The sequence below is a fragment of the Musa acuminata genome, chromosome BXJ2-6 (assembly GCF_036884655.1).
Source record: "Musa acuminata AAA Group cultivar baxijiao chromosome BXJ2-6, Cavendish_Baxijiao_AAA, whole genome shotgun sequence".
In the NCBI taxonomy this organism is placed as follows: Eukaryota; Viridiplantae; Streptophyta; class Magnoliopsida; order Zingiberales; family Musaceae; genus Musa; species Musa acuminata.
Window position 1 is genome coordinate 32,000,610 of NC_088343.1, and position 22,897 is coordinate 32,023,506.

At 38.3% G+C, this 22,897-nt stretch overlaps 3 protein-coding genes across 3 annotated transcripts; 1 reads left to right on the forward strand and 2 right to left on the reverse strand.

The window, feature by feature from the left end:
• Positions 1 to 2,385: 2,385 nt before the first annotated feature.
• On the forward strand, positions 2,386 to 4,029 carry LOC103988756 (WRKY transcription factor 71). The gene is made up of 3 exons (XM_009407387.3): positions 2,386 to 3,049; positions 3,297 to 3,440; positions 3,514 to 4,029. Exons 1-3 carry the CDS (start codon positions 2,499 to 2,501, stop codon positions 3,872 to 3,874), a joined length of 1,056 nt encoding a protein of 351 aa, XP_009405662.2. The 5' UTR covers positions 2,386 to 2,498; the 3' UTR covers positions 3,875 to 4,029.
• An 895-nt stretch (positions 4,030 to 4,924) lies between these two features.
• Positions 4,925 to 6,452, reverse strand: LOC103988777 (serine carboxypeptidase-like 50). The gene has a single exon (XM_009407408.3). It carries the CDS (start codon positions 6,433 to 6,435, stop codon positions 5,053 to 5,055), a length of 1,383 nt encoding a protein of 460 aa, XP_009405683.3. The 5' UTR covers positions 6,436 to 6,452; the 3' UTR covers positions 4,925 to 5,052.
• Positions 6,453 to 7,742: 1,290 nt separating this feature from the next.
• On the reverse strand, positions 7,743 to 11,240 carry LOC103988755 (uncharacterized). The gene is made up of 7 exons (XM_009407386.3): positions 11,108 to 11,240; positions 9,341 to 9,449; positions 9,156 to 9,218; positions 8,650 to 8,697; positions 8,467 to 8,526; positions 8,192 to 8,252; positions 7,743 to 8,109 (listed from the first exon to the last, which is right to left on the reverse strand). The coding sequence occupies exons 2-7, from the start codon at positions 9,425 to 9,427 to the stop codon at positions 8,042 to 8,044; spliced, it is 387 nt and encodes a 128-aa protein (XP_009405661.2). The 5' UTR covers positions 9,428 to 9,449; positions 11,108 to 11,240; the 3' UTR covers positions 7,743 to 8,041.
• Between the last annotated feature and the right edge of the window lie 11,657 nt (positions 11,241 to 22,897).

Below are 22,897 nucleotides of genomic sequence, written 5' to 3' on the forward strand. Positions count from 1 at the left end.
CTGATGGATTAATATAGTTGATTTACCTAAATGTAGTTTATTTCACAGGATCTTAAGGATTTATGTACCTTCATCCATCTTTATAGTGGAGTTCATTCTAGTTAGTGAGATGATTATGGAAATAGAGTGCTAATTTCCATCAAGCAAGAGGAAGAACATACAAGTAAGTGTTGAATCAAAAACATTTTTTTTGGGGGGTGTGTCTCCAAATCCCACTTAGCACCAAATCCAGCAACTCCACCTACATCAAAAGCAATTGGACTTCTTCATGCAGTCATCAATCTCAAGCTCTCTCTCTCTCTCTCTCTCTCTCTCTTATAGAAACCTTCAAGTAACAAACATTGGTATTAGAGCTTGATTCAGATAGTCTTCTGCTGTCAACATGCCATTTTGTAGCAGATTTGAGCTGGCGTTGTCAAATAGATATTAAGCAACCTTTAATTGAAAGTGTTGTCTACACCATATTTAATGCGCAAATATCTTCTCACTAATGATTCTTTGCTAGTCTGATCAGTAACTAAATTTCATCCAATTCACATGAATTTTTTTTACCATATGTTTTAAACATCATAGATCATATTCAATGGACCAAAGTTTCAAAATGTCATCAATTATTATCTTATAAGTCGAACCTTTATACTGTTTACTTGACTAAATTATTATATCTGATTTGAATGAGAGTTGTTTGACCAACTCTTCTCCATAACAAAATCATAATTAACATAAGAAATTGAGCATGTCAAACAGTCTCCTCTCAACCTTTAATCTCTATTCTTATTTAGGATAAGCAGATCTAGGAAATCTTAAAACCTGTAATGAGTGAATAGTATGTAAATAACTTTGCATTCAAGCATCAAAATTTCATGCTCAATTCAATATCTACCATGTTCTTTGTGGCTGTTTCTAACCTTGTGCAGCCCTTTGTCTGTCACATGCTTATAATCTTAAATATGATGCTCGAAATTTCTGTGTGCATTTTGATATGAGCAATGCTCAAGACCACCCAACAAACATTCTAGTGAAGTGTAAAGACTGGGAGTAGTTTTGTAGGTCTGTTTTTGGGAAGAAAACACTTGCAACCAAGTCAAACATTAGCAGAGTAAAACCTCAAGGAGAAGATTAGAACATCAAGGCGAGAATGGCAGGGAAAGGGTTTTGTTTTGTTGCTGAATATTATAAGCAGTACCCAGCAAAACTTTCTTGTGAATCGTAAATATTTGGTGTAGGTTTGTAGGTCTTCTCTTGGGAACCCTAATCAAGAAACCATGTCGTGGTGGAGATGTGAGACCTGCAAACCGTTTGCTACCAAAGTCAAACACTAGCAGAGTTGAACCCTCAAAGAGAAGTTTAGCACATCAAGGAAGAAGAGTTTGGCAGTAAACAAGCATGTTTTTCTCCTCTATTTTGCTCAATATTAAAAGATGTAGTCAGATCAAGACAGTGGTCCAATCTTGGATGCATAGATGGGCGCTATCAGCGTTGACTTATTTCTCCCTTGCTTGAGATTAAAAAGTGCCCATTCCCATCTCTAACCATACAAACTTCAAGATTTTGTAGCCATAGTTTGACTGACTATCTCTTCCTTAGGTTATATCTAATTACATTTCTCTCTCTCTCTCTCTCTCTCTCTCTCTCTCTCTCTCTCTCTCTTTCTCTCTCTCTCTCTCTCTATATATATATATATATATATATAATCCACGTTTGGCCTTTATGAAGACAGGAAGACTATCTATGAACATGATGAGTTCTGAAGCTTGAAATGCACCAACTCATTGGGACTTGAGAGTGTCATGCATGAAAAAACCCTTCAACATACAAGCTGACCTCTCTTAATCTCTTCCACCGTTGACTTATGACATCAAAATGTCAAGATGGTAGGGGCTGTGTGTGTGTCTCATGTTGCCATGATCAATCACCATGCAAGTTTTGCATGGTTCAGCAGCCATGTTTCGGTCCATAACATCGCATGACCATCACGCAATGGGTACGTAAAAAGTTTCATGGTGTGAGCGCCACTCGAGGTGGCGAGAAAGGCGCGACGCCTTGTGGAGGAATTTAGTTCATTTGATCTTCGTCGGACGGACGCCAGCGTCGCACCCGGTCAACTTCGGCAGCAACCACCACCATGACGCCCGCGGGTCGTCACGCGCGGGGGCCGCATCGGGACGACCGGTCAAAAGACGGTGCGAGTAGACCGACGCGTGTCGGGAGGATCTGCGCGACGTTTTTGACCGCTGCGCGTCGCCCAGCCTTTTAGCCACGTGACTGACCGCCTGTAGCCGGTGGGCGCTCGTGGTCGCTGACTCATCCACAGGCCCACATGTTGACCGTGGACCAATTAATTCATATGTAATGCGGATCAAGGGAAATAGTTTGTAGGGAGGGGAGCCATTCAAATGGTCCTCAAGGAAAGCTAAAGCGGCACTCTTCCTCGCCGTCGAGCCCTTCCCCATTTATTCCTCGCTGCCTACTCCTCGTTCTCTTTCACACACCCTTACATGTCTGGGGAGGATGGAGAGCTCTACCACCATGACCACGGCTTTTTCCAAGACCGCGACGAGTTCGCCTTTCAGGACGAGAGAGATGATCTGTCGTCGCTCTTCGCCCAAAATCAGGGCGGCGGAGGCGCTGCCAACAGCCTACAAGGTCTCGACCCGTACGCAGTGTCACCGTTCTTGAGCTTCGATGACTTCCTGGGTGGATCGGCCGTGAGACACGGGACTCTGGCCAGCGCGTTCGATGCGTCGTATCTGCATCCAGATGTGTTTGGTAATGGCGAGATAACTCTGGTAGACAGTACTGTAGTCAAGTCCGGTAATGATCTCGCACCGCTGACTGGGTGCGGCGGCGGAGACGGCACGTCCCCGGTGTCACCGAACTCTTCGGTGTCTTCGTCATCGACTGAGGCGGCGGTGGAAGACGACTCGGGGCGACGCAAGAAGGATCAGCTGAAACAGGAGGTGGATGAGGAGGAGGAGGAGGAGATCAAGCAGCTAAAGCGACAGGGTAAAGCTGGCGAGGAAGCTGAGAGAGACAAGGCTAAGAAACAGTGGGTATTCACCGCTTTTTTGTTTCTTAGATCTGCTTTCAGATCGAGTAGTTCTTTCGTTGATTCGTCATCTCTCAGTGTGAAAGCCTCCAGGGTTTCTCACCCTGCCTAACAAAACAAAGCTTTTAGGGTTTCCCCAGTTTGATCCACTCTTTTTGTTCTGCTCCGATCCATGGTTTCTATCTTCATATGCATTGTGAGATCCGGTAAACATAGATCTCAAGATAATTGGCACTTGGTCATACAGGAACAAGCCGAGGAAGAAGGGAGAGAAGAGGCAAAGGGAGCCTCGCTTTGCTTTCATGACCAAGAGCGAGGTTGATCATCTCGAAGATGGCTACAGGTGGAGAAAGTACGGCCAGAAGGCAGTCAAGAACAGCCCTTTTCCACGGTTAGCCCAATCCATTCCTCCTTATCATTCGGATCGACATAACCTTTCTTCTTCGTTTCACCCATTGTTGCAGGAGTTACTACCGGTGCACATCTCTGAAGTGCCCGGTGAAGAAGAGGGTGGAGAGATCATACCAAGATCCAACAGTTGTGATCACCACCTACGAAGGGAAGCACACTCATCAAAGCCCCGCAACTGCTCGAGCAAGCGCACAGCAGCTGCTTGCGCCGCCTCCACCTGCGGCAGCATCGACAAGCTTCCGCAATCACCTTCTGATGCAGCAGCCGCGTGCACCGAGTGCCATCCAGCAACACAACGCGAATGTTAGCGTCAATCTTCCCGGCTTCCAATCTCCATTGCAGCAACCTCAAGTCGCCGACTACGGTCTCCTGCAAGACATCGTTCCTTCCTTCACGCAGTACAGCCAGCCATGACGTGGCTTACTCACTCTGCTTCTTCTCTATCTGTCTGTAACTCGACTATTCTTGTACATGGATGTTCTTAAGTAGCAGACGATGAGAATTTGTAGACAGTACATGGATGCAGATTGGATCTGTCTGACGAAATGAGATGAAGCTAGATGATGACAGTGCGCGTCACACCTGCAACAATGGTAGCTATCCATGACCTAGCTATAAGTATGATTCATGCATGCCTTCTTCATTATCACAGAAGGCCACATCTTCATTGGATCTGTGTTTCATATGATTAATGCATGGTGGAGAAGTCACAAATGAAAAGGATGATGAATTATGGCCCTATCTATACATACATTCCAGGAGTCCTAGTAAGGTCAGATCATCCACTAAAATCATATGATTATGACATACTATTGTCACATTTACGAAAAGAAAGCACTATTATGTTTAGATGTTGTTTTTCTCTTTTAGAATAATCTTACAATATATTTTCCCTAGTTTTTGCTTTCAGTAAAACGATTCAGTTTCTTGGTCATGGAGGTTCAAAGGTGTTTGGAAGCTTGTGATTTGTCGATACATTTGCATTTATCTTACTATGTATTGCCTAAAACCAAGATGTTGACATGCATTGGATGTGTACATTTCAACAAACATCTGGGATCATGGTTTAAACCAATAGGTTATTTATATTGGCGATGGTATCATCTCACACTTCATGGCAAATCTATTCCTCTCCTCCCTTTAATGATTGATTGTTAAAATAGAATCAATTTAATTACCATAAGATACTGCAGAATTATCAAATGAGCAAGTTTGTAATCCTGGTTTTTTATCTTCCTTTGATACTGTAGAATGTCCGATAGAAATGGGCATAGTAAGATCCTCCTCTCCTCGAGTGTCATGTTTGATTTGAAGATACTCTTTTATCTTAATATTTATATTATTTTTTGTTACTCGATCTGATCTGTAATGTCACAGTTATTGTTATTATGCTAACGCCCATCCCCCCCTGTTGAAGAAGGGAGATAAGGGGACTGATAAAAAGTTGCCATATGTATCTCATCATTGTCTCATAAAATAGTTGGATGATTGAATGATGAATTATGCTCAAAAGGATTGCATTGTTTCAGTAACATACTGCAAACAAACACCCAAATCGATGCATTAAGCTTCAGCTTGAATCATGGAGTTCATCAGACAATGGCAGCGGCAGCGTCCCCAAACAAGCCCTTCTCCATGACCCAGTCCTCGATCATGGCCTGCGCCGCCTCCCCTTGGTCGGCCGGAACCAGGTGGCCCGACCCGTAGACGACGACATGGCTCAAGCTTCCCCAGCGCTGCACGTACCCGGCGAGCTCGCCGTCCACATCCCACACCTCCCTCTTCGCCCTCATGAAGCTCTGCAGCCCCTCCCACTTCATCTCCTTGATCCAGGCCTCTGTTGATACCACGCCGTCCTTGAGGTCGAACACCCCCTGGTACAGCAGCACCCTGCTCTTCCTCACCAGCTCCTCCACCATGAACATGGTGCTCTTCATCACGTCGGCGTACAGGGCCTCCCCCACCGCGTCGCTGCAGTCCTCCCACGCCACCCCCGCGGCCACGCTCAGCGCTTCCTTCACCTCGTCCTTGTTGAGGAGCACGGCCACCATGCCGGTCTCATAGGGCCTTTTCTTGGTCAGGTCATACAGGGTCGCCAGGCCCGTGGCGTTCTGCAGCCACCTCAGGACCCTGTCCCTCGCGTCCGCCGCCTCCGGCCACTTCGCCGCCAACACGAGCTGTACGGCCTCGGCCTGCAACTCCTCGAGCCGGGCTCTCTGACGCTCGTTGATCAGGCCGGTGAAGTAGGCGGAGGCGGCGTGGGTGCCGACCTGGACGATGGGGTGCGTGAGCCCGTTGCCGATAGCGACGCCCCGGAGGTTGAATCGGCGGTTTGGCGGCAGCTGTGCGTTCTGCCGTAGGATGTAGTACCCGGCGGAGGGGACGTATTTTCCAGCGTAGCTCTCTCCGGTTATGTAAAGGGGCCGGAGGGGAAAGGAGGGGTCCGAGTCGAGGAAGTGGCGGAGAGCGGAGATTAGGTGGGCGGCAACGGCGGACTGGTTGCGCGGGATGTCGGCGAGGGAGGGGGCAACGCTGAAGCCGGTGCCGAGGGGGTTATCGATGAAGAGGAGACCGAAACGGCGGTTCCAGGAGGCCGGGTTGCGGCGGAGGGCGGGGGAGTCATGGGAGACAAGGAAGGGGCCGAGCTCGAAGAGGTTGCCGAGCATGGAGGAGCAGCCGGGGCCGCCTTGGAGCCAGACGAGGAGCGGGGTCTGAGGAATTGGGGAGAGCGGCTGCTGGGCCTCGTAGAAGGCGTAGAAGAGCGCCGCCGAGGATGGCGACGAAGCGGCGCCGATGGGGAGGTAGCCCGACTTCGTCGGGCGGGCTTCTTCAGGGAAGAGAGAAGTCGCAGAGGAGGAGGAGAAGAGCGAGAAGAACAAGAGGAGGATGGGGGCGATGGAAGACTCCATGTGGATGAGAGATGAGAGACGACAAGAGCAGGTCGGAAAAGAAGAAGAAGAAGGGAGAGCATTCATTGGTGGCAACTAAGTGTTCATTGTTGCGCATGATGACTTGGGACGGAAAATGACAACAAATATTCCAAAGTGATGTGTCCATCTTCTTTCTCACAAGAGCTTAGAAACTACATATATTCTTTTATGTATTAATTTTACTTATACAGTTAGTATTGGAAAATATCTTAATTTTGATGCCTTTATGTTCGTGATTTGATTAAAATCTTATAAATCAACAATAGAATAGGATAATAAGTCTCGTTTAATATTCTCCCTCCCCATTAAATTAGAGAGGATATGGTATAGTTTTAAATGTGAAAGGATCTTCATTTCGGTATTTCTTATGTGTTCTAAAATACAGCATAAGCTAACATAAATTTGTAATCCCAAAAAGGATTGAGTTTTTTTTTAATTTATTCTAAGCCCACCAGTTCAACGAAAGAATTAATTTATAGGTAAGATTTTCTCGTCAAATAACGACGAGAGTCATGTTCATTTAGGAACTCAATCGATGACACTAATTCACACATATCTAAATAATTTAATAGTTACTTTTCAAATTTAATTAAAATTTTTAAAAGTCTAGAATGCCTAAATTTTTTCCTGTAATTTCAGGTTTTTTTATAGACGATCTGTCTAGTAGTTTAGCATAGATGAACTTTGGGGTATCCGCAAACTACAATATATATATATATATATATATATATATATATATATATATATATATATATATATATATATATATATATATATATATATATATATATGGTTATGCAAAGTAGATTGTTTTTTGCTAGTTTAAATTTCCGTTTTCAAAATAATGAGTAATTTTTATTTCAGAAACTTTTTAAATATGAAAACGATTAAAGTCTTCTATGTTTGAATTGTTTCAGATCTAAAGGATACACGTATAGTGGATGACAGTTTGCTGTGCCCTTCCTATAGCAGGCAAAGACTTTGAAGATTGTGCCCTTCCTACTGTTCATTAAATAAAGTTTACATTCACATGGCATTCACACCTATCGCCAATTTGACCCTCCTAAAGCTTCATAAATTATGTCATCAGTATCACCTACTCCTTTGTGAATAAAGTATGAACCATCATCGAGCCTCATTCAAGTAGTTTATAACTGATGATGATTATGACAAAAAAAAATAAGATAGAATCAATTAATTTTGTTCGAGCTAGTACCATAGAAGTCAAAGTTCATTCTATTCTATTTTGCTACAATTAAAAGGGCTTAAATATGCAGGCATACTTCTAATTTAGATTTTTTGGATCTAAACTTCACCTTTATGTAATCTATTAGGCGAGCAGAAAACGGGGATTCAAAGTGTAGTGACACCACAGATCAATAGCTCAAGTATAGCCTACACGATAGATTGCAGAATACATGAATTCAAGATGGCCTAAGGATGCACCTAGTGTGTACCTTCTGCAGCATATAGAAGATGACATCCTGGCCTAGTGAACAGATTGCTGCCATGTTTCAATTGTACAAGTCTCTGCTGCAGATAAATCTGCAGCAACAACATATCATACCACATGCCAGATAATCCACATTGGTTATTCATAGAAGCTGGAAATGGACTCATCATGCGTTTATAAGGGAAGAACAGTATGCAATTACTGATCACCGCTATTGGCGTCACCGTTATTCTCGTTCACACCCTCAGAAGCAGCATTAACTCCATCTAAAGTGGAAAAAATGGTCAGATAGACAGGATTTTTACTGGACAAGGAAAAAGGAGATAATTAAGTGGTAATCATGAATACCATCATTTTCAGTGGAAGCATAAACTGAGCGCCGGGAGCGTACTTGCTGCTGAGGTGTAGGCTGGAACAAAGTGACAAAAAGAAAAAAAGAAACTGATGAATCAAGACTTTCTGTTTAGATGGCTCAAAACGATACATGCTTATACACTTGCACATATAAGGTAAGGAGGAAATATGGCTCAAAATATAATATCAAGTAGCCTTGTGAAGAATAACAGGTAGGTATAACTTTGAAAACATCATTGCACCATGCACCATCAGAGAAAGATGGATACCTGCAACTTTGGCCGAAGTGCCTCAAGGGGCCCTTTGGGCTTCTGAGCATGTCCTCCCTGCTGTGGTTGTAAAGGGAAAAAAGGAGTAGATTAGAGCAAAAGAGTAATATTAACAGCATCTCCGCTAAGGCCAATCTTTAAGTCTTAGTTTAGCACAATGCAGCTTCAAGCTGATAACAATACCTTCCCTAGAGCCCAATCAGCAGAGTCGAAGTAAGCACGTTCATGGTCCTACAAGAAGAAATGTTAAATATGATATTCGACAGGAATATTCAAAATAAACTAACATGCACTATTAATCGGCTAAATTCAGATTTTCTTTTCAGCAGAACCATTGATTTATTTGTGTTTATGAGATGAGACCTCTCCGTATGACAGGTTTTGCCATCTCTTACTTCTAGGGTTTAAATCTCTGGATCTTTTGGAAGGTTATTGCCAAGTTGGATGAGTTTAAATTGTAAAGATTTAGTTTATCTTTCTCCCTGGCAACTATTTTTTCTGATTCTAGGCAAACCCCTAAATTGCCTAAACTAATCTTACAAGCTATATAAAGCATCAACACAGGTTATATTTTATCAAGTCGATAAATCCTTCTGAGGCCATGATAATGACCCTTTATCAACTCACTTATATATTATACGAAACAACAACTAGTACAATAATTGATTCAAATTACAAAAACTTCTTACCTTGGATATCAATGGTGGTTTCTTGGGTAAAATTCCTCCATACTTTTTCTTAATTGCTTGTTCCTGCAAACAACTAGTTGTATAAGGATGACAGTACTGAAATATTTCCATAAAGCAATGGACATACATCTGATGTATCCTTGCAAGAGATACAAAGGAACAGGAAAAGAAAAGCATAAGGTCACCTCCTGTTCTGCTGAGGGCATGGCCTTTCCCTCATTTTGGTTCAGTTCAATGCTCTCAGAGACATCATCGTCTTTCATGTCTGACATGATGTCCTTGGATGATTCTTGTCTGCAATTAAGAAGGCTCAATCAAAGAAAAAAAAAAAAGGCAACAAAATGAAGACTTATATGATGCAGGATGTGTTCATAAAGCAGGATGACACAAAAGATGCTTAAAGAAACAGTCAGCAAAATGACCAGAAGTTTAAAAGAAGAAAAACAAACTAATGTCAGCAAAATATATCTCAACTGTATGTACTAACGAATCTTTCACGTGACTTCCTTGGTAACTCAAATTTACACCTGCTCAATCTCTAAGACAGCCAGATCTGCACCTTTGGGAGAATAAAAGAATTTCTTTTTGGCTTCAAATGCATCTCTATATATACTATAATAAAACATGAAATGTAAATTAAACCGTACACCTACTTATATGTTTCTTTTTGCCTTTAAATGTATTTCTATAGATACTATAAGAAAACATGAAATGTAAATTAAACTGTACACCAACTAACATGCACTTCTCTGACTCAGCAAAAGCCCATCCCATGAGCTACCAACCACATGACCTCAAAAGCTTACAATCATGTCTACACATAATGAAACTAATGACCGAATCTCCTGACACGACTAGGAAGCAAGCTAATCTAGAAATTCTATTTAATACATAACAAATATACTGAAAAGAACACATTAAGCATGTCATGCAGTACTAGTACAATATTGTGTTGAAGTGCCCATGAAAGTACTACAGCACCACCTCGTTTGCTCTGTTGTTTTAAATAGAATGTTCCATGCAAGTCTTAAGATGACTTAAAGTCCCAATGGCCTCCAATTGGTGAAGGTTACTCTAAGCCTTCTGCAACCAGGAAAGATCTTCTCCTAATTGGTTTATAAGACTTATTTGACCATTTAAAGCCTTTCCAAATCTATCATCTGCAGTCTTCAGTTTCTCATGACCAGCACTGAATTAAGTAGGTGTTAAAAGGGCTGCAAATCAACACTTAAACCTTCCGCATCGTCCAACCCTGCTGGAGATTGGGCCAACAGTCTAGATGTGCATAAAAAGGCCAAACCAGCTCATATCCTGACAGCAAGGTCTTTGCCTTGGCTGATCATATCATGGCCATTGCCTGAAACCAATCCAAGTAGGACCAGCTTTGTAACATGGGGTCCTAAAATGATTTCCTATAATATCAACTAAGCCCTCCAAATTAGGCAACCCTGCTAGATTCAAGGCCCGGATATAATTCGAAGTTGAGGTACTTCTTACAGTATGCAGCCAGATATGCTTTCCATTTCCTCCTCTTTCCTTTTCTCTCTTCCCTTTGACCACTATAATGACATAGCGGACATTCGAACGTGTTTAAGCCAATAAAGACCACCACAGCGGTGAGACAATGGAACGCCTGCATAGGGCGGAGATCAAACCCATAACCTCCCACCGAGGAGAGATCCCCGTAGTATGAATCCGGAGCATAAATGTAGAGGTTAAGCTCACACGTCAACGAAGAAAGCGTTAGTTAGGCGATCTAGGTTTCCGCAAAACCAAAACATTAGGCTCAAGATTCGGCATGCATGTTGTGGATCCATAAAAAATGTCAGGTCTCACTAGATAGTTGGGCATCCAGAAAGACGAACAGAAATCATGGGAAGAAAAACGTCACCGAGGTAGAAGAGGAGGAGGAGGGAGGCGGTCGGGAAGACAGGAAGAAGAGAAACAATTACAGCGTGTCTTCGCCGTCGCCCGCGGTCGCGGTCGCGGTCGCTGCTCCGGCGTCGCCCTCCGTCTCCGCCCGCCGAAGAAACCTCCACCGGATTGGGGATCCAATCGATCGATTAGGGCATGAAACAGGGCTTATATGCGTTCCGAGAGCAAGCTTTGGGCTTAAAAGAGGCTAAAAGCAAACGTGGAACCCACAGCCCCAATCAACGCCACTCCATCCGAGCCAGACCATGGCGAACAACGCGGCCCGACCACATATTGGGCTGCAAACTTGTCATTACGAGGAGGAGGATGAGGCCGATGAAATCAATTGTCTGATACTGTCTTATTAATTTTGTTGAGTTTGGGACATAAATTTAAAATATTTAAGTTTAAATTAATAATAATATATCAATTAATTTTTTGTAAATTAATTTTAATGTTTATTTACTTTTAATAGGAGACTAAAGTATGAGTCATAGGTTACAGTATTAGTCATAGGTGTTGTCGAGGATGATTAAAAAAATAATTTAATAATATGCCTTCGAACAAAAACTATAGCTATAGTTTCATTCTTTCTATTTGGCATACTGAAGGGCAACATATATTTAAGAAATATGCTGGGATTTTGATATGTCTTTTGGTTGATATGGAAGGCTCATATTGAACTATGCTTCTAAGATAATAGGACTATTTCATTGCTAAGAAAAGCACGAGTAAGTCCAAGTTGTAGCTTAGTCTTCCTCTCCACGAGCTCTTTCACTAGCTGTCTATATTATATTATGTAATTTTATTTAATTAGATAAGATATATTATAGATTTAATTAAATTTTAATTATAATTTTTAGCTAATAAAAAAATTTAATTATAATAAAATCTTTTAGAAGATGATCTTAATGGAAGGGACTCTCCTAAATATTGTCTTAAACCTTCTACTCTCATCATAAAAGGATAAGACCTATGATCTATTCTCAACTAAGTTATTCATTGCTCATAATAATCTTATAAATAATAGAAAAAAAAGGAGAAAGAAAGTGCCTATAAATTAACATTGCTATAGCTTTCGTATCTTACATCATTGCACTTGTAAATCATATAAAGGCTTTGTGAATAGCATAGAAAATTATGCATCATAAATCTTGATATTTTATTATTTGATTTCATTTTTTAGTATTAAAATTTTTTATATAATAGTAACATAATTATAGTTTTTTATGATTACAATTGGTAACATAATTCTATAAATCAAATACCCTAAATTTGTTTATTATCACCATTTGTTTGCGAAAATATGTTATGCGATTTTGATTTATGATGTTTGAATGATCCATCTATGTTGTTGATTTGCTTTTCTATTTAATCACTTACTTGCATGGAGAGGTTTCTCATGTTTAATCGATAGACTACCAATGATGACTTACTATCAATGATAGTGTTGTTGAGAATAGTTGCCTCTGATAGTCACTAGCTCAATCATAAATAATAGCTATGTACAGACAATACTATACACAATGGAATCATCGTTGGGCATGGCAATCGATCGCGATTACATACGTGACTACTGTTAGGATCGGAGCGGCACTAAGAGGGGGGGGGGTGAATTAGTGCAGCGGTAAAGTGTGATAAACTTTTAACGATTTAAACACTTTCAAAAACTTTGTACGATAAAAGTAACGTTTTCGTTTGAAACCGTTTCGATTGCGTTTTAGCTTAAAGAGATAAGTAAGACGGAGACAAAGAAGTAGGGCATTAAAGTGCAAATGGTTTGCAGTAATATAAATGATAATAAGTAAATGCAAACCAGAAATCACGCCAATTTTACAGTGGTTCGGTCAAATGACCTACATCCACTTGTGAGGCCCCTCTTCGATGAGGCTCCCACCTTCCACTAGCAAATCTCTTGAAATGGAAGGGCAAATACCCCTCTTACAACTTTTTACAAGCGGTTCACTCTCTTACAGATTTTCAGCAAGAAAGAAGGAGGTGAACACTAGCAAATTGAAAACAAGACTAGCAAAGATTTTTCTAAGACTTTTCTCTCAAATAATTGCTGCTCAAAAAGTTGTAATCTCAGCTGAGATTTGAGGGGTATTTATAGGCATCAAGAGGATTCAAATTTGGGCTCCAAAATTTGAATTCTCTTTGGGTTCCCGATGCTGGCGATGCCACCGCCTGTTAGTGGCGGTGCCACCGCCTGTCACTGTCAGACATTGACAGTGCTGGGCTGTGCCACCGCCTAGGCCAATTCAGCTCACTGGTTGGGCTCCAAACTTGGCCCAAACCAGTCCGAACTCGGGCCCAATTGGCCTCTTACTTGGGTTATAGGATTAACACCTAATCTTAACCCTAATTAACGTGCTAACTATGAATTTAAAGACATTTTCTAAGCTATTACAAAGTCCGTAAGTCAAGACTTCTTCCGGCGAGCTTCCGGCGAACTTCCGACGGTCTTCCGATAAACTCTCGGAAACCATTCTGCGGACTCCCGGCAAGCTCCTAGACTTCACGATTTGATCTTGGCGAGTTCCAACGAGCTTCTTCGGTAAGCTCCAATCTTTCTCGGTGAGCTCCGCGAACTTCCAACGAACCTTCCGGCGAGCTTCCGAAAAACCTTTCGGCAAGCTCCCTACTCATTCTCGGCTAGTTCTGGCAGCATTCCCGACGAACCTTCGGACTTCCGTCGAACTCTCGAACTCCCAACGAATCCTTCGCGCTTGACTCCAGCACTTTGTTTCGCTTTATGTCTTCATCGTTATCGTAGTTAATCCTGCACACACAAACCAAAACTCAACTCCGATCTAGACAATTATTACAACGCGAATTGACATTCTGTTGCCCGGCACGTCATTGGTTGGCGCTTCGTCCGATTCTTCGGTGCATCGTCCTCTCTGGCGGCTTGTTGCCCAATCGACGGTTGACCTCCGCAACCCTAATATCCTTGGCGCAATTTCGCTCTCCTTGGCCCGATGCCCGACGTCCGAAGCATTCAGCCATCCAATATCCTGACGTGATCTCTTCCGACGCAACGTCAATTCCTCCTGCGTCAACTGTCTAAACCTGATCGAGTAGACCTGCATCGCTCAAAATGCAGTTTAAATCATAAACACATATCAAGTGGTTTCATCATCAAAATACGAGATTCAACAATCTCCCCCTTTTTTATGATGACAACCACTTGATGACGGAGTTAACCTTAACTCCCGGAGTTTAAACAAACTCCCCCTATCAATATGCCATATTGATAGAACCTTGAATTCAAACTGAATTCAAGTCATTGCAATATTCATCATGAATACTTGTAACACGTCATTATGAACTCATGCATAGACTTATGCATATCATGTCATCAACATACTTCTCCCCCTTTGTCATCAACAAAAAGAAGTACAACTATTCTTTGTATTTGTAATATAAGTTCAACTCATTGCATGAAAAACATAATATTAAGTTTTATCATCATGTAGTTTTGAAGCTAGAAAATTTAGCAAGTAATGCATCATGCTTAGGACATTCAAGCTATCAAGTTTTAGATATGCAAGTTTTACAACATACAAGATAGCACTTTTGGTAATGTTCAAGATAGCAAGTTCTACATTATGCAAGCTATCAATATTTGAGATGTTCAAGAAAGCAACTCTTGCTTTTTGAAATATGCAAATTTGTCAAGTTTTGCTAGATGTGCAAGTTAGCATTTTTGCCTCTTAAGATAGGCAAGATAGCACATTTGCTTCTTTTGAGATAGCAACTTTTTGCTTCTCTTTAGACTACAGGCTAGCAATTTTTACGATATGTAAGTTTCACAATATACAAGCTAGCAAAAATTTCGAAAGCAAATGCAAGATAGCTTTCTTGTGTAAGCTCATAATTCTTGCTTCCTATTGCAATGTGCAAGTTGCAAGTTTTGCTTCTTGAGATAGGCAAGATAGCACTTTTGCAATTTTTGTTTCTTAAGATAGGCAAGCTTGTGATGTTCAAAATAACAAGCTCTTTCTTCTAGAAGTGTCATTTTTGCTTTCTTTGCAAAGTGTAAGCTAGCAAAATGTTTGAAAAAAGTGATCAAGTTTTGCAACATACAAGCTAGCAAAAATTTCAAACTAGCAAGAGATAATGTTTTACACGAGGCAAGCAAACAATTTGGCAAATGTTACATTTGCATCTTCTCTTTTGAGAAGTGCAATTTTTGCTTTCATCTTGAATTGTGCAAGCTAGTTAGTTTGCCTCTTTTCATGATGTCCACGCTAGAAATTCTTGCTCCCCCTTTGTCATTGTCAAAAAGAAGGGAAGACCCTTATATCAATTTTCATATTATGACAAAGGTAAGTATCATTCTTATTTGTGCATCATTATATATTCAAATTAAAACATACATAATTTCAATAACCTTATTTTTCATGCACGATACCGAAAAATAAATCAATCATCATTAATAAGCATATCATACATGATACTCAAACATTAAAATTTTTAAGCATTTATCAACATGTTGATCATGATACCAAACATTCATCATTTAAAGCATTCATGATACACATCATATGCAATAAATATATCATGTACATCATTATCATAAGTATTGCATACATCATTTTAACTTTATGAATATTTCATCATTGCATGCATTATACCAAAACATTTCAAGCCATGCAAGCCATAAATACAAAGAAATCATGTCATGAAGGATAAAATCATTTGAATACCAAAAGACATGATTCATATAGTAAATATCTTTTTTAAATAAAATATCAAGAAAAATCATAGGAGTATAAAGAAGAGATCTTGTTTTAAAAGAAAAATCAAGTAATAACTCCAAGACCTCACAAGGAAAAATCATGATTCATTTAGAAAATCTCCTCTCAAGAGAATATCAAGTAAAATCGTAGAAGATCGATTAATGAGAAATTTTGATTTATAATAAAATCTCATGTATCGAATGTCGAGAAATCAAAATGATGATTTATATAAAAAATATCATAAGTTATATTCAAGAGAAAAATCATCATTCATTTTCAACTTATTCAATTTGTCACATCAATATTTCTTAGATATGCATGATACCAAAATATGGTTTTAAATCTTTAACATATAACATGCATAAATTGAAAGGAGAAGGGAAGAATTCAAACGTACAAAGATTTCAACCATCTCATAAACAAATGTAAGACCAAGTCATGAATCCAAAATTCCATGAATCAAAATGATCATCAAAGGTAATCTCATGTTATTCCAAGAAATCAATATCATGATTTTGATAAAACTCATTTCAAATTTAAATCATCAAAATCATCAAAATATCAATATTACTTTCAAGAGATTCAAAATGGTATACATAGATTTATCATAATAAACATCAAGATCAATAGGATAGAGAAAAATAATTTTTCAAGGAAAAAATATTTTCCTCTTTTTAGTTGTTTCAATTCATATGATTTTATTTCACTTATACCAAATAAAAACATGTATAATGTTTAAAACTGAAAGTGTAAGATTTATTACAACAAAGATTAATAAGGCACTTTCATTATGGTAAAAATCAATAATCCATAAATCACAAGATTCATATGCATAATTTCGAAATTTATTAAGCATGATCATTATGCATGACACTAAAACATAGTTTCAAAATGTTTAATATTTTCATTACATCATTATGCAATGGTTTCATTGAACATAATTTTGAATGATTCTTATAGATAACTAAAACTTCTTTAGTTTTAATTTATGTGATTGACTTTATATTAGCATGCTCAAGTTTTGTTCTTATGTCAAAAACATACATCATGTTTGAAAACCAAAGACAAGGTTTAAAAAAAAAATCATCAAGCCTTCCATATAAAAACCATGCATCATCATTGAAGGTTAATATGGAAATCATCAAAATACACATTCTTGCTTCTCAAGCACATATATATGATTATTTAAATCTAACATTTTATTCTATTAACATAAAACATACAATTTTCAAGAAAAATAATTATTCAAAAGAAAAGAGAAAATGCATCATGGAAAACATCAAGTAATTTCAAAATAATTCAAGAGAGTTGAGTTACTTACCTTGTAGTCGAAGCCCGTCAAAGCCCAATTCGTCGTTTCACCTTTGGAAGTTCTTGATTCATCCTTGGTTGCCTTCCTCTTCTTTGGTCTCTTCCTCCGTTCAAGTTCATTGTTTATTGTAGATTTTTATTTAATAAATTTATTAAGATTTAGTGTTCGAAATTCAAGTTCATCATTGTCCTCATCACTTGAGTCATTGCTCAAGTGGTATCCATTTGTCCGGAGTTCCAAATCCTTTCTATTCTTTGGAAGGTGATTTTGTTCATCATGTGCATTGTGCACCATTTCATATGTCATCAACAACCAAATTAGTTCTTCAAGTGGAAAAATATTTAAATCTTTTATTTCTTGTATTGCGGTTATTTTAGAATCCCACCTTTCTGGAAGGGATATTAAGATCTTGCTTACGAGATCAAAATTCGAAAATTTTTTACCAAGAACTCTTAGATTATTGACGACATCCGTGAAACGGGTGTACATGTCGCCTATAGTCTCGCTTGGTTGTATTTGAAAAAGCTCAAAATCATGCAATAAAATGTTAACTTTTGAGTCTTTGACTCTACTAGTTCCCTCGTGCATGATTTCAAGTGTTCGCCAAATATCGAAAGCCGTTTCACACGTAGAAATATGATTGAACTCATTTTTGTCCAAAGCGCAAAATAAGGCATTCATAGCCTTTGCGTTTAAAGAAAAATATTTCTTCTCCAAATCCGACCATTCGTTCATCGGTTTAGAGGGAAGTTGAAAACCATTTTCAACGATATTCCATAAATCCAAATTCATAGAAATCAAGAAAACTCTCATTCGAGTTTTCCAATAAGTGTAGTCCAATCCGTTAAACAATGGTGGACGAACAACCGATAAGCCCTCTTGAAAGCCATGAAGAGCCATTTCTCTCGAGTGTAAATCCGAAATGAGAAATACCGGGCTCTGATACCAATTGTTAGGATCGGAGCGGCACTAAGAGGGGGGGGTGAATTAGTGCAGCGGTAAAGTGTGATAAACTTTTGACGATTTAAACACTTTCAAAAACTTCGTACGATAAAAGTAATGTTTTCGTTTGAAACCGTTTCGATTGCGTTTTAGCTTGAAGAGATAAGTAAGACAGAGACAAAGAAGTAGGGCATTAAAGTGCAAATGGTTTGCAGTAATGTAAATGACAATAAATAAATGCAAACCAGAAATCACGCCGATTTTACAGTGGTTCGGTCAAATGACCTACATCCACTTGCGAAGCCCCTCTTCGATGAGGCTCCCACCTTCCACTAGCAAATCTCTTGAAATGGAAGGGCAAATACCCCTCTTACAACTTTTTACAAGCAGTTCACTCTCTTACAGATTTTCAGCAAGAAAGAAGGAGGTGAACACTAGCAAATTGAAAACAAGACTAGCAAAGATTTTTCTAAGACTTTTCTCTCAAACAATTGCTGCTCAAAAAGTTATAATCTCAGCTGAGATTTGAGGGGTATTTATAGGCATCAAGAGGATTCAAATTTGGGCTCCAAAATTTGAATTCTCTTTAGGTTTCCGATGCTGGCAGTGCCACCTCCTGTCACTGTCAGACATTGACAGTGCTGGGCAGTGCCACCGCCTAGGCCAATTCAGCTCACTGGTTGGGCTCCAAACTTGGCCCAAACCAGTCCGAACTCGGGCCCAATTGGCCCCTACTTGGGTTATAGGATTAACACCTAATCCTAACCCTAATTAATGTGCTAACTACGAATTTAAAGACATTTTCTAAGCTATTACAAAGTCCGTAAGTCAAGACTTCTTCCGGCGAGCTTCCGGCGAACTTCCGACGGTCTTCCGATAAACTCTCGGAAACCATTCTGCGGACTCCCGGCAAGCTCCTAGACTTCACGATTTGATCTTTGCGAGTTCCAACGAGCTTCTTCGGTAAGCTCCGATCTTTCTTGGTGAGCTCCGCGAACTTCCAACGAACCTTCCGGCGAGCTTCCGAAAAACCCTTCGGCAAGCTCCCTACTCATTCTCGGCTAGTTCCGGCAGCATTCCCGACGAACCTTCGGACTTCCGTCGAACACTCGAACTCCCAACGAATCCTTCGTGCTTGACTCTAGCACTTTGTTTCGCTTTATGTTTTCATCGTTATCGTAGTTAATCCTGCACACACAAACCAAAACTCAACTCCGATCTAGATAATTATTACAACGCGAATTGACATTCTGTTGCCCGGCACGTCATTGGTTGGCGCTTCGTCCGATTCTTCGGTGCATCGTCCTCTCTAGCGGCTTGTTGCCCAATCGACGGTTGACCTCCGCAACCCTGATATCCTTGGCGCAATTTTGCTCTCCTTGGCCATATGCCCGACGTCCGAAGCATTCAGCCATCCAATATCCTGACGTGATCTCTTCCGGCGCAACGTCAATTCCTCCTGCGTCAATTGTCTAAACCTGATCGAGTAGACCTGAATCGCACAAAATGCAGTTTAAATTATAAACACATATCAAGTGGTTTCATAATCAAAATACGAGATTCAACAACTAGTGAGCAACAACCTTGCAACATCTAACTTGTCTTGGTCGCAAACGATTGCAACAATGTCTTTACTTATGACGGCTATAATGCTACCTTTGACTAATGACTACAACATGCCATTGTGACAATGTTTGTTGGCTACACTAACTTTAATCAGATGCCATAGGCTGTGGTTCCCAATGGATGCACGATGAACAATAACAACCATGGTGATCGATGGGATTGTTGAGCAGACACGTGAGTACAACTACATGCCATGGTGTCCATGCAGGGTCATTGGTTAGTGCGTGTGCACAACTAAAACAATGGAATGATGGTTGGCGACGCTTGGTCAATGACATATGGCTATGGAGGTGTTCCACCAATAAAGAACCCACACGACCTACACGATGCAAACAACTACATGTGAGCACGACGGCATGATGTAGTGCACGGTGAGGTCACTAGTCGATTGCATGAGAAAAGTGCGCTAGTAAGGCGACCGCATGCCTCACGTAGCAACGATCAAAAAAGAAGAAAAAAAAATTAGAGTTTTATTTATTAAAATTATAATTTTACCCTTATAAACTATTTAACAATTTTATCCTTCAGAACCATTTCGATTATATATCCCAAGAAAAATTATAGTTTATCCTTCAGAAATTAAAAGTTTCTAACATGTCCTTAATTATAAAATTAACTAATTTAATTTATTTTAATCAAATATTTTGATCAGACTTGATCATGACTATATTTTGATCACTTAATTGAATTTAGATTCAATCAATCAAGTTTTGATCAAATTAAAAATAATCAAATTTTGATTAATTTTTTACTCTAATCAACTTTAACTTTTGACTAACTAAATTGGATTAATGTTTAGCCCAATTCTGTCCAATTAAATATGATTGATTGGCCTAATTTAAGATTCCACATGGAGTTTTAAAAAGTATATAAATTATGATTTTCATTTATACTTTTCTTATATGGCATATTAATAAAATCTAATATGTGATAATTAAATTTTAATTATTATTCTTAGATATTTCTTTTGTTATTCACATGCACATGTTTAAAATTATGAAATGATATTTATTTTTCACATAAAGACATTATTTATATTTCATGTTATAGTTATCATATAAGGTTTTTTTATACTGATTAATATTCAATAATTATTATAATTTTTATTTTATTATTATTAAATTATTTATATATAAATTAGATTAATAGATATTTAGTGAATATTATTTGTAATTCATATCTCTAAGTTTTATCTATCTAGTAGTTGCCAAACTAGCATAGAACGATAAACTTATGGAATATAAATCATAATATATATTTTACTATTTATAAGATATTTTAAATTATATTTTATATTATCATATTTATCTTATAGTTATCAAAGTGGCCTAGACTAACAATTTATAAAATTATATTAAAGAATTATTTTTAAATGATATTCATAATGATACACATAATTAAGAAATATATATAATCCCAACAGAGAATATACTTCGAATAATTATATGATAGGATAGAATAATATTATTTTAGATATTCTCACAGTTTATAGTTATACATCCAAAAATAACAATACTATTCCACGATGATAATATTAGTTATCTATATATTATTTTAAGTGAATATGAGATATATCCATATTTCACTTAAAATATAGATGGTAAAATATAGATGATATCAATAGTTCATCACATTTTAAAAACTCAAAGCATTAATATTGTTTTGTATTTTTATAGTGGTACTTCCTTCCATGCACTCTCATGCTTCTAATGTCCTTGTATTTTCTGGTTTAAATTATTCAGAATAGTTAGAGCATGTGCAATTCACACTGGATGTATTATATCTTGATCTAGCATTGTTTATTGAAAGTTTTGCTAACTTGATTAATGAAAATACTATGAAACATGTTAATGAAATAGTTCTTAAGAAAAAAATTAATAGACTTAGTTTAATATTTATAAAAATGATAATTATAGATAACATAAAAACTTTATTACTACCTACAAGTAGCATACAAGAATATCTAGGGGTTATAGAAGATAAATTTAAATATGTTGATAAGTTATTGGCTAGCACATTAATGAAGGTACTAACTATGGCTTAATATGATAGCAATCGAGGGATTTAATATTACATCATCATTATAGCTAACAAGGCTATAAAACTTAAAACATTAAGTATGATGTAAATGAGTTTTTCATTGTGCAGTTCATTCTTAATTTTCTTCTTTCTTAATCTAACTCATTCGAGATTCATGATAATATAAATAAAAATAAGTGAGACTTGAATGAACTGACTGGTATATATGTTTAAGAAGAATTAAGATTAAGACAAAAAAGATCTTATAATGTTCTGAATACTACTCATGGAGTGAGTAAAAATAAAAGAAAGTTGAAGTGTAACTCACTTGAGTTTATAAGTTCTACGTAAACTTATAAAAGGAAAATATTCATAGTAAAGTGCTACTTCTATAGAAAAAAATATTATTTGAAGAAAGACTATAAGATTTTGGTTTGAAAAGAAATATATAAGGATGACTTTGAATCAAACATTACAAAAGTCTTTTTATAATATTTGGTGAATTGATTCTTTCTGTAATACCCTACTCTTAGTCTAAACCTTACCCTACATGTATAACTAAAGTTGGATATCAATTTTTAATTCTTTTTACTACTATCAATAGGAATGTAGGCAATCTTAAAAGTAAAATATGCTAATTTACTAAATAAAATGATAATATTCCTTTTATATATAATGATTTTAACACCTATATATAATTATAACCTCTCACCAAAGAAAAATATGTTAGGACTCTAGCTAGGAGAGTCCTAATTGAGTTTCATTAAAAGAGGTATTCATGTAAAACCTACCTAGTTGACCCATATTAAAGAGATGAAGAGGCCGATTAAGGTTGTGATTAATTTGAAGGTTGATTCTTAGAGAAGCATTAGGAGTTGGTTAGAAGTAGGAGTCATATTAGGAGTTGGTTAGAAGTAGGAGTCTTGAGTAAGAGTCATATTAGAAGCCCTGTAAATAGTCATGTATTCATCCTCTTTTCTCAAGAAATGGATGAATCTTTTTAGTAGCCTTTGAGCAGCAACTTGGAGGAAGGAACCCCTATAGAGTTCCAAGGAGGCCGATCCCCTAAAGAGATCAACCCCAAGCTTAGAATCCGCTAAGGTTCTAGTTCTATCACTTGGTATTAGAGCAGCAATCTTAACATCTCGCTGCCCTTCTATAGCCATCCATCAACCCTCCACAGC